Source organism: Medicago truncatula, chromosome 3 (assembly GCF_003473485.1).
Source record: "Medicago truncatula cultivar Jemalong A17 chromosome 3, MtrunA17r5.0-ANR, whole genome shotgun sequence".
Lineage (NCBI taxonomy): Eukaryota > Viridiplantae > Streptophyta > Magnoliopsida > Fabales > Fabaceae > Medicago > Medicago truncatula.
This window is the reverse complement of record NC_053044.1, coordinates 57721212-57733615: the sequence shown is the minus strand read 5'-3', so window position 1 is coordinate 57733615 and position 12404 is coordinate 57721212. Positions and strand designations below refer to the sequence as shown.

Below are 12404 nucleotides of genomic sequence, written 5' to 3'. Positions count from 1 at the left end.
TCATATTCATCAACATATACATTCATATAATATAATTCATCAATCATGAACAACATCATATAACATCAACATATATATTCATATAACAATTCATCAATCATGAACAACATCATATAACATCATATTCATCAACATATACATTCATATAATAATTCATCAATCAAAGATATTCACGTCAAATCAAGTTAGATTCATCACAACATAGGTTAAATACTCTTAAACACCTTAATTGAACTCATAATACACAAGCTTTGAAGTTTGGAGACAATCCATAAGTTTTGGGTTGACCTAAAAATAGTTATGCGGAATTTTCATAAAATTTCACTAAGACCTCCTTGAAGTGTTTTCATCATAACTCAAAAACCAAAAATCATTTTCAAATCAAACCAAAGCCACTGGAAAGCTAACACAATTATCTACAACTTTCATGTCTACACCAAAGGTCAATTCAAAACATAAACGTGTGAAAAAGACGCAAGAACGTGAAACATGACGTGCTGTCAGAGAGCAACTCGGGAAAAACCCATTTTTCACCCCAAAATCTCAATTTTAACTTCCCTATGTCCAAATTTGATCCCAAAGTTTGTCTAAACATTTATATACATCAAAAGAGATTCAAAACTATATAAAATTTGACCCAAAATATTATTTTAGAAAATCACCAATTATCAACCTAATTCATCGGATTATCTACTCTTTCTACGATCAATTTTAGTTTCAAACCCTAATTCTACAACATCAAAACCTATTAACAACTACAAGGTTAAACCCTTTTTCAGGATTACATACTTATGATTAAAGAAAGTTAGTCCCACCCTACACCAAATAACATATATATTATACTAATAAATACCAACATATAACATAACAAAATATCACTCATCAAAATAAATCGACTAAATTATAAAAATACATCTAAACTCAATAAAATAAATAAATAATAAAATAGGACGTTACAATTTCCCTTCAATTTTACCCATCAATTTTTTTATCAACTTCTCCTTTATAGCCTTCATCCACCCATACTACTCCTCTTATATGATAGAAAGAAAAAAAAAATCTCATTTGATAGCATATTTTCTCAACAACTTAATGCTTAATTTCACTTGCTTACAATTGATTTTGATTAGTTATTTCAATTAGTTTGTGGGAGATTATTGTTTTTCTCTCAATTTTACACCTGTTGTATTACTTGAAAAAAAACTAAATATTAATTAAATATGTTTTTTTTTATGTCATTTTATATTTAACGACATAAAAGAGTAAAAATACGTGTTGAGAGAGAAAATAAATTAAAATGAAGAATGAATGTAGGGATAAAATAGTAAAATTGAAATAGAAGAAACGAACGACCCCGAGAAAGAGAAAGAAGAGTAGTGAGCCGGGGAGAGGTGGAGCTGCTGATACTCAACAGCGCCGTTTACACAAACCCAAACAACTCGTCGCGTGTCTCTTCATACATACACACGTGACTCACCCAATTATCCATTCTAACCAATGGAATCATTCATTATTCGATGTTATGAATCTTAAGATATCACTATAATTATAACCGCGTTACTCTTATTAATTCTCCGATTCATTCAATTAATTATTCTTCATTATCCTCTCTCTCTCTCTGCAATTCGCATTCTCAACAAGGTACACTATCGTCGTTTCTCTTTCTCATTTTTTTGTTTATTTATTTAACTAATAAACCCCTTACAAAACCCTACTTACTCAGAAATCAATGGAAGGTCATGAAATGGATCTCGTTCATTCACAAAACCAGAATGCTGCTGATCAAGAAATGCTTGATGCTACTGCTGATGACACAAAAGTCAATTCTACCCTCACTCCTCAACTTGAACATCAACAACCAAAACCTAAAGTTAAGAACGTTACAGAAGTCAATAACAATAATAATAACAATGCTGGCGAGGTAGTAACTACTTTCTGTTTGATTTCATTATTTTATTATAAGAACCATTGTTTTGAATACATTTTAATTGTTATCTGATTATGCAGATGGCTGCTTATGATGAAGCCGGTACGCCTATGGAGCGAGAAGCCTTTATGAAAGAGCTCGAGCATTTCTACAGATCGAGGTCCTTGGAATTTAAGCCTCCTAAGTTTTATCAAGTGCCGTTGAATTGCCTCAAGTATGTATTATATATAATCCCTTCAAATTGTTTGTTACAGTAATTCTTTTTCTCGCTAGTATTTTCAAATGGTTCAAGTGCGTGTGAGTTGTTAGTCCCGCATCAACTGTGAATTGGCTGCTAAAGGTTGAATATATAAGAGAGGTCGGGTGAGGTGACCCATATACCTAACGCCATAAGATTTTGGGTGGAGATGTGGTGTCTCCGTCTCTTGTGGTTCTGAAGTATTATCCCGTTGTTGCTCTCCCCAACGTATACTAGTTTTGATTTTTTTTTTTTTTAAGTGTTCTCATAGCTGATTGCTTATTTTCTCATCGGCTGCAGGTTATGGAGAGCTGTTATCAGACTAGGTGGCTATGAAGTGGTACAGATCCATTTGCTTCATTATTGCTCATTCTTTGCATGCTTATAGCCCATCACCGTAGTTTTTGCGTTTTATAGTTTTAACAATGCTGTCAGAGATATACATTTCCCATCTAGTGTGATAAGACTTGGTTGTTGTTGTCTGAGATCATATCATTATATTCTAGTTTGTTTGGTATTCTTCATTTTTATTTCATATAGTGCTATTGGTTTTGGGATCTTTATTTAGTTCTCTTATGTTTTTGGCCATTTTCTTATTAATAATACTATGTTTTTGCCTGCTCAAAAATAAATGACCGACCTTGTTGACCGATTACATGTAGGTAACTGCATCGAAGTTGTGGCGTTCAGTAGGAGAGTCTTTCCACCCTCCTAAGTAAGAACTAGATATATTATTGTTCAGTAGTTCTTAATAAGCATAGCCCGTCATCTCGCATTTCTGCTGTTTACTTTGATTTAGTTTTGCAGTCTTCTGAGTTGTGCTCATAACTAGTTGTTATGGACATACATGATTCAGTCTCTGAAAGATAAAAACTTCCTATAATTCACTTAAAGACAAAGATCCCTTTGATGTTCATTATCTTACTGAATACATTCTCTACCGCAGGACTTGCACTACAGTCTCATGGACGTTTAGAATCTTTTATGAGAAGGTAACATTTATGTTTCATTAGTTTATGCTTAGTAAATAGATACAATTCATAATCAGTATCAACGAGAGACAATGTGCATCAGTTTCGGTGTGAATTTGGAAAAATGTTTTCTGCCTCTATATCACCATCTCATGGCATGAGTTGTCCTTGTGACAGAACTTCTAGATGCCACTGAAAATGAAACCAAGATTTTCCATTATTACATGCTTTTCTGTGCTGTACTATTTCAAGTGTGACTTTTGTTTTGTTTCCTTTTTCTAGCCACTTGCCTGATCTTCTGTTTCCCTTGTGTCTGATGTCTGAAAAATCTCAATTTGTGCAGGCACTTTTAGAGTATGAAAAGCATAAGAGAGAGATTGGGGAGCTACAGCTCCCTGTCGGATCACTCCATCAACCTTCGAGTGTGGAAAAAGAGGTTTGTATATTGCTCTTTGTCCCCCTCTGGTTATATGATTTCATGTCTACATATAGGTAATTTTAGATAAACAAGATCCTCTGTTTTCCTTTGTCGTGGAATGGGTTTGATTCTTCAGTTATACACATATCTTGCATTGGAAACAGAAGTTGAGGTGTGAAGCAAAAACACTTCACATTACTGGATTTGAACATGACTGCTAGAATGAAAACAACAAACTTTATTTGTTTACCTGATAGAGTAAAAAATAAAAAATTTCAGAATCATACTTTTGTTTTCTTTAGCACAGAGTTAAGTGGAAAAAATAAGGAACTGAATGGGTTTTTGTTTCTGATCAGGGCATTGAATGATAACTTGATGTACCTTGATAGATATATATAGATAGATAGATAGATAAGAAACAGAAGCCCAAAAAATGGCTCATAAGTTTTTCATCAATCAAAAGCTACTTCTCTTTAATGCATTTGTAATTCAATATAAGGGAACATACTATGAACTTTCATGTGTGCTAGAGGGCCTACATTTTACAAACGCCAGCGAATACCTAGAAATGAAAAATTTATTATGTTGCATTTAAAATAGTTTCTTTGAAACTGACAATTGGCAACAACATCCAAATTAGAGATAAGTCATTGGCTTGTGTCTCAATGCTGGATATCACATCCATCGCTGGCCATGCTGATAAATGCAGATGGGTGTGGGTGTTGTGTCACTAAAACCCTCAAACTGTAAAGCCTCTTGTCTAGAGTTCCTTGAATCTTCTGCTGGTTATCTCCGGCAAAATGAAAAGCAAGGAAAGTGTTGAAATGACGAATTTCTTTTGCAGACCGCTGTTTATCAGGCTCCAGGCTCAGGTAGGGCGCGGAGGGATGCGGCAGCACGTGCAATGCAAGGTTGGCATGCTCAGCGCCTTATGGGATACGGCGAGGTTCCTGAGTCAGCTGTTAAGGTCTGGTGGGATCTTTGAATTTCTATTCCCCTTCTTACTGTCATCTGTTGTGTTTATACATTGGTTTGATGTTTCAATCACTTGACCTGTTTGTATTTTCTTGCACAGGACAAGAACTTCAGTCCCACACCAAAACGTGAAAAGAACCTAAAAAATATCGGTATGCTCATTACAACCGACATCGATTATCCTATAACTTACTTGCATCATAATTTCTTCATTGCTTCAATGAATTAGGTGTGATCAACAAACAGAGAACACCGTCTGGTATGGATGACAGAGCTGCAAATATAGAAGGAGACAGGCAGTTAAGTTACTGGTCTTTTCTATCAATTGAAATATAATATAATTTATCTGTTTCCCTGTTGGTTTCTCCATCTACTATTTTATTTCACTGTATTGACCCCCATGTGAGTTCCCTTCATTATAACAAGTTTTGTTCTTTCAAAAAAAAAAAAAGTTTTGTTAATCAACAAGAGCATCATAATAGCATAATTGTTCAAAATTAATCAATAGTTCTGTTTTTTATTAGATTTATTGTTTTACCGCAAAATAAAATAAAGAATTAACCAGAGCGATTGTGTGCGTCCCCCCACCCAATGGTACTTCCTCTGTCCATTGGAGACTTTTCTTATGGTTTCTGTAATTTCATCTTTTCTCCCCTACTATTTTGTGAATCAATACACAGACAAAGCAAATGTGGATTGGGGATGCTTTGATATTTTGCATGATGTCAGTGTGGATACCATCTATATTACCGACACCACAATCCATTTAACCATTAATAATTCCTACCTGAAATCTGAAATAATTGAGAGGCAGCTGTTAAGAGTCTCGTATTGGATAAGATAAGGCTTGAAAATGTGTTTATAGGTAGGAGGCATCCCTCTCTATAAGCCAGTTTTGTAGGTATGAGTTAGACCCTCTATAAGCTGATTTTGTAGGGATGGGTTAGACCCAACCAAATTCCAAGGTGGCATCAAATTCTATCCAAGATGCTATGGGTCATCTGTTAGCGGGTCACTTGGGTCACCCTCTAAATTCTAAGTGCATCATTAAAGTTTTGTATTTTTAATAAGTAATAACCATGGCTAAATGATTTCCATCTGGTAGATTGGTCACAGCAGTGGTGGACATTGGACCCCCAGCTGATTGGGTGAAGATCAATGTGCGGGAAACGGTCAGTCAGTTTGGTTTTTCTCTTTACCCAATTCATGTCCTTTAATGTATCATAATGGCAGAATTGTTTCCTTTAAATTGATTTTTTTCTACCATTGTTTGCTATATCCATGTCCAGAAGGATTGTTTTGAAGTGTATGCTCTAGTTCCTGGGCTCCTTCGTGAAGAGGTAATCTCTGTAGTTCTGTTATCTTTCATTTGTTATTTTTCTGCTGGTAAAACTTGCTTAATATTAAGGTGCCTAGTTCTGTTGAAACAAAAATGTCAGTTTGTCTATAAAGCCTAGCGCAACTAGCAATGCCGAAATTACTAGGTTGGACACCTTCACCCAGGTTCTAACCCGGTACCTCGCAATTGTGACTGTGAGTTTTAGTGGTGCTTACCACTTCGCCTACATACTCCAAAAAAATGTCGGTTTTCATTGCCGAGTCTTAATTACCTAAAAAACACAGGTAATAAAAAACTTGGCAAATGCTTAAATTATTGCAACATATTATAGGTTTAGGTTCTTAAGCTTAGATGTATAAAGTAGGATGTACGAACAAACACTTTTTACTGAGCTGTTTTGGCCGTTGGATTCATTTTCGTGAGAAATGCTTCCACCATAGTTTTGTATGTGTTGGGAGTAATTTGATGACATGACCTTGATGGCATTGTCATGTTAAAAAATTAGTCCCTACTTGTATTTCATGATCCAAAACAAATCTTTTCAGGGGTTTTCTCTAATGTGAACAAGAGTGGACTTAATCTTATGCCATTGTGATCATAATCGGTCAATTATTTAAGGATGTATGTTTTCACTTGCTTAGTTTTGGAGAGAGTCATTTAAGAGTGTGTTTTTTTCCCTTTATGATTTTGCCTTCCTTGGTTTATGTTTTTATTACTTAGTTTGATTGATTGACTGAATCCAGGTACGGGTCCAATCCGATCCAGTTGGACGACTTGTTATAACTGGTATGCCAGAAAATGCTGACAATCCATGGGGTATTACCCCCTTCAAAAAGGTAACTCAATCTTCTCTCAACAAATACCTTGATATATTTACTATTTTCATCTGGATATCACAATGTTAACAGTGGCAGTAGAATTTATCACATTAGTACAACAATATTAACCGTTGTGAAACATTGGCTTGGCTTGTGATTTGAAAATGGGTAAATGAAACTAGCTGGTTTTTTTTTTCCAGGTTGTGAACTTACCTGCGAGAATTGATCCGCTCCAGACATCTGCTGTTGTTAGTTTGCATGGTCGACTATTTGTACGCGTTCCTTTCGAGCAGGGAGCTGTGTGAATTTTCCTCCCCGGAAAATGATTGGTTTCTCGCATATTCTCAAAAGGAGTAAAAAAAATTATAAACAGTGAAAGCATGGTTATGCTAGGAACTAGTCTAGCCCTGTTGGTTTAGTTAAAACTATTGACCAACTTTACTATCAAAATGATTTATTCTCTAGGTAAAATACCCAAATGCACTGGTGCAATATGCTTGATTTTCATGTGTTAAGATCCATTTCACCTTTATAGAAGAACAAAACGAATTTTTTTTTTTTTTTTTTTTTTTTACATTGTTGAACTTAGCTGGTGCACATCATTAGGAAAAGTTCAATGAGTTAGAGGACTGCCTCTAAATCTGGTTGCTTACAAAAAGGCCAAGCGAACAAGATGTTTAGCGGAAGAATTGCTAGCAACACTCTGCTTCAGATTACTGGTGGGTGTGTTAAAATGGTCATATCACTATGCACCAATCCAAATGTAAACCTCTTATTCCTACTAGGGTACCCCCATTAGGGTCCATTTGGGTCGGAGTTTTTGGAGGTGAGGGAGTGTTTTAAATTATGTTTAGTTCAATTTTTAGTAGGGGAAGGGAGTCTCAAATCCCTCCTAACACCAAAGTTGTTTAGAATTCCGATCGGTGACAACTGCCAGTACGTCAAATGACTACTCTATAGTCCTAATGCTCGTAGTGTTATTATTGGGTACACATAGGGAGTAAATGATAAAGGATAAAGGTGTGTTATTCTTTTGGTCATCAAATCCAATTGCAGCACCATAAAACCAAATTACATGAAATATTGCTGGACAACGTATTTGTGCAACTCTTAAGAAAAAACATGATTGCAGCAAATAATCAAACAAATTAGGTCGTATGAATTATATATATTCAATAGCGAGAACAAGTAACAGAGGTGAGAAACATATATGCATGTGACCATTTACAACGTTCATGTATATATTGGTTTGTTTCTGTTTCGGTTAACGATCATTGAAGTGAACCATTTACAACACACTCTTTTAACACAACATTTTCAACACACACTCCTTTGTATGCTCGGTATTTAGATTGCAAGTTGTCTCACAGCATGACAATGACTCAATCTGTGACACTAATTTGAAGGCTTGCTCATTAGTAGAAGTCTAGAATATGCTCAGACCATGTTTTTCATTCCATAAAAAATTAAAATGCACGAGGTAGTATTATCAAAGTGTCAGGATGTTAATGCTTGGGAGTTTGGCTATCACGTTTTGTTTTTTGGCACCAAGAGAAATATGTGTGGTAGAGCAAAATGCGAAAATGGAGGAGATGAGACAAAGTCCATTGAAATCCTTTACTTAAACAATCCGTTGAAATCATAATTATTTTTAATACACAAAGACTCTTTAATAATTATAAAAAATCTTGGTTGAATATCACAATATTTCTCTACTAAATTTTAAACGTCTAAAATATCCTAATTGAATACCATTAGATTTTTTAAAATTAAACAAAAGTTTTTATCATGACTTTTTCATCATAAAAAAGATCTTTTAAAATATCAATTGAATACACAGCCTTATTATTGACACAAATAACTCACTATTATAATTATAATGTATAATTTACAAATTCTAGTGCCAGACTTTGGTTCTAGTATAACAAGCTCACGAGGCTTGCGTTGCGTATTCTTTAAAATAAAAAAAATAGAGTTTTGAATTACTACACTTGAATAAAAATTATAATGCTCGATAAGTTTTTTGTTTGGGTGATTGAATAGTTGAAGGATATAGTAACAATAGTGTTTTTTAAATTAAAGTAAATAGAATAAAAAAGTTATAACTTGTCTTGTTTCGTCCATTTTCTAAATAATAAAACGAGAAGAAAAAAAAAAACCGACACATAAAAAAATATCCAAAGAATGAAATTAAATTTTTGTTTTGTTTCATTCTGTCCGATCTATTCCATCAAACTGAACACATCAGTGTGGATTTAACCATTTTCTTCAGCATAAAGCAAAAAAAGGTCTAGATTTTGATTATTGGATGGGTTATCCATTGATGTTCTTGCAGTGTTATTTCAAGCGTTGAATCTGTTCTTGATCCATTGCTTACATTGTAAGTAGTCATCGTAACATATGCTTGTAACATTTATATTAAAATTATGACCAAATTGGGTTTATACGTGTAAATATATATAATTAAATAAAGGTTATGAATCCATTCGTATGTACTAGCAGGACTAGAGGTCTGGGATTGATGGTTCGATCACCATTCAACAAGTCACAATCGATGGATTTAGAATTTTATGTTAACATTCATAGTTGATAGTTCAACATTCTGCAACTGCAAGAGAAATAATGGCTAAGATATTGCAATCACCATTCAACAAGTCACAATCGATGGACTAAAGCATATATTATATGATAATAATAATTCTTATGAAATATGAATTTCTGTTTTTGATAAACTAAAGCATGAAAAGATGGAAACTGGAAAAAGCGCATACAAACCGTGAATTTGTGTTCTTGATAACCTAAAGCATGAAAAGATGGAAAATAGAAAAAGTGCACACACAATGGTGCAACAGATACAGACATGCCAGTTTTAGGAATTCAAAGCTGGAAAAACATCATCTAGCAGGACATCATAAAGTAAAATGTTGCAGTTTTATTATTCATTGGTTGTGCTTGCGAATTATTAGCGCCACTAATTTTGTTCATTCAGAGAACGTTTATAATTGAAACGGGCAAATTTAGTACTTATTTTTTGGAGCCCATGGCGGTCGCCCTCTTCGCCCTGCCTCAGATACGGCCCCTCCGACACAATCAAGGACCAACCATGCCATGGTTTTTGATAGCAGAAACAAAAAACCACTAACACCAAAATTTTCAACATCTTTAAAAAATAAACAGATAATTGGAATGCTATTGACAATAATAATCATAATTAGGGATTAAGGATGAATAAAAGAGAAAGAAAATAAAGAACAAAAGACTAAAATAAATTAGGGTTCTTTTCCAAAGGAGATAATCAGGTAATTAGGAACGCTTTGCGTGATGCATGTAAAATGAAATCGAAAACACGGAAATAGAAGATTGTAGAGAGAGAGAGCTTACAGTGCCGCCGCGGGTAATGTTATTGACCGTCATGCCTCTTGATCGTTTGATCGCAGGAACGGATGAAAGAACAAGGTTGAGTTTAATAGAAAAATATTAATGTTAATTGAATATATAAGGAACAAAACAAATAAAAAATACATAAAAACAAATTTAAATGCTAAAATAAAGATGTAACAAACACAAATTTTCAATTTTTTCTTTGGGTTTGACCATCCTATGAAATATATTGCATATGTTAAAGATACTAAGAGAAAACTTTTTATTGAAAACCACAATTATTTTTTAAAAAATTATATATTAATATAAAACACACAAATTTCAATATATACATACTACTTTAATCTTCCGTAAGCCAATTTTTAACCTAATTTTAACCTAGATTTAATGATGACTTTTACGTTATTACCCCCGTGTTCAATTAAACCTGTTTAATTAAGAGATAAACTTTAAAAATCGTTCCTTCTATTCCTCCTATTCCTATAACATCTTTATATATAAAAGTTAACTCGTAAGCTAATTTTTAACATAATTTTAAATCTTCCAAATCACTTTCACGTATCAATTCTCCTTCTCACTATAAATGTGTACCATACAGAATTGAATAAAACACATTCTAATTTATCCCTTTAATCATTTGTTCAGAGAATTTATCCCTTCAATTATTCATTCAAAGAATATCAAATGGTAATATTGAAAAATATTGTTGTCGTATCACTGCTTAACGGGTATATCTGATGCTATGGTCTGATTTTTGCGTATGTTTTCATGCTTAAAGATGTTTTGTAACACTTTTTATTTTTACTGTATTGATGCAACAGGTCCTTTGGTTAATAATCCAGATTCATATAATGGAGTGTTTGCTGCTCCATCTTTTTGCTTCATTTTGCTCCATCTTTTTGGACTTTCTTTTTTTACGGCATCTGTCTCTTATTTTCTTAATCTTGATTTTACAATTTTTCAGATTATCCATTGTTGCAGTTTTACTACGATGTCGATATTATGATCTTTTTCCGTGTTCATTTTCTTTCAATTAAACGTAAGTATGCATTCACTTTTCTTCATTCCTTCCTTCGAAAGAATGTCGTATTAGCTTTGTTTAGTCTTCCCCTAAATGAAACAAATAAACAATTTATTGAGGGATTTAAGTGTCTTCTTTTATTTTGTTTCTTTATTTATGTGTCCACAATTCAAATAGTACCTATCTTGAAGTAAAAATCATGTGCAGTTGCAGGTCCTCACAATGCAACAATTGCTAATGTTATTGGTGGGTGAGTAAGAGTTTAGTCTCTTCATTTGGTAAGGAGATTTTATAAATATAACTTTCATTTGCAATATTTAAGATTATAACTCAGAAAATATACATTGATTTGATTTTCACTTTGTGAAAACTTCTAGCAGGTGGTGAAAAGTGATCATGCTATATTTTATAGAAATTATATAGACTTAACTATAAGGGATTTGTTTATGTCTTTTAGTTGGTTAACAATGTTTTTGTCCCGCATTTGTTCTCTTAGATGTTACACTTTTTAGTTGTTAACATTTAATATCTTCTTTATCTTAATTTATACCTGTAAGTTCTTATCAATTGATGGAAATGTGACAATATAATATATTTAGTGTATAAAACGTAGGACATGCTTCGACAGAGGGTATGAATATGAACCAGACATTTAGCTGCATGTGTGAATGTTAACTATAACATAATCTTTTATTGTTTTATATTCAGATAATATTTTTGAGATTTATTTCTCTTCATAATCCTCTTTAGGTAAAAATTATTGTCTTCACTCTTTTCTAAACTGCTTTGCTGATTTGTTGTTTTGTAGTCATAATAATATTTTTTATTAGAGGCTTTATGAATGGCAATACCAATTCTATAGATAACACTTATCCGTAGAGCTGGTCTTCATGGACACACATGAGTTCTCATCATAGCCATACAAATAGAATGATCCATTTGAAAAATTCTTGATATTGTGGAGGATATAATGCAAATTTAATTTTTTGTTGATTAGTTTAAAGAATTGTAAGCTAAATAAAACAATCCAAATATTGTTGTTAATTCTTCTTCTTTGCTCATTGTGTTTAGCATTTCATCGCAGGAAAACAATTTACATAGAATTCCTTAAGGTGCCTAAAGCAATATAAAGGTCTTCTATTTTGTTTGTGGATTGAGATAATGCAAAAGTTTCAGTTGTTTTTAAGCGTTATTGAAAGTTAAGGATATTCGATTTATTTTTTCAACCTATAAAAAACTGGTGTTTTTGTCTTATGAGGAAAGTCATGTGCATGGGCCTACTATTCAACTTATGGTGCTTTTGACACAAAAACAAT

The 12404-nt window shown here is 33.2% G+C and overlaps 1 protein-coding gene and 2 long non-coding RNA genes across 3 annotated transcripts; 1 reads left to right on the top strand and 2 right to left on the bottom strand.

Moving 5' to 3' along the window:
- The first annotated feature begins 1337 nt into the window (after positions 1-1337).
- On the top strand, positions 1338-7246 carry LOC11420431 (AT-rich interactive domain-containing protein 5). Its single transcript, XM_003603835.4, has 14 exons — positions 1338-1641; positions 1724-1921; positions 2008-2141; positions 2466-2505; positions 2828-2880; positions 3112-3157; positions 3480-3572; positions 4399-4521; positions 4630-4681; positions 4759-4828; positions 5635-5701; positions 5819-5869; positions 6612-6704; positions 6887-7246. The coding sequence occupies exons 2-14, from the start codon at positions 1730-1732 to the stop codon at positions 6989-6991; spliced, it is 1119 nt and encodes a 372-aa protein (XP_003603883.2). The 5' UTR covers positions 1338-1641; positions 1724-1729; the 3' UTR covers positions 6992-7246.
- LOC112420444 (uncharacterized) lies at positions 3920-4807 on the bottom strand. Its single transcript, XR_003010523.2, has 2 exons — positions 4723-4807; positions 3920-4620 (listed from the first exon to the last, which is right to left on the bottom strand). It is a non-coding gene; the product is annotated as an uncharacterized lncRNA (long non-coding RNA).
- A 2086-nt stretch (positions 7247-9332) lies between the features above and the next one.
- Positions 9333-10198, bottom strand: LOC112420443 (uncharacterized). The gene is made up of 2 exons (XR_003010522.2): positions 10068-10198; positions 9333-9824 (listed from the first exon to the last, which is right to left on the bottom strand). It is a non-coding gene; the product is annotated as an uncharacterized lncRNA (long non-coding RNA).
- Positions 10199-12404: the final 2206 nt, after the last annotated feature.

Coding starts and splice junctions, on each gene's coding strand:
- LOC11420431 (XM_003603835.4), top strand. CDS start 1,730: ATGGAAGGTCATGAAATGGATCTCGTTCATTCACAAAACCAGAATGCT. Junction 4,829..5,634: donor AATATAGAAGGAGACAGGCA/GTTAAGTTACTG, acceptor TCCATCTGGTAG/ATTGGTCACAGCAGTGGTGG. Junction 5,702..5,818: donor AGATCAATGTGCGGGAAACG/GTCAGTCAGTTT, acceptor ATCCATGTCCAG/AAGGATTGTTTTGAAGTGTA.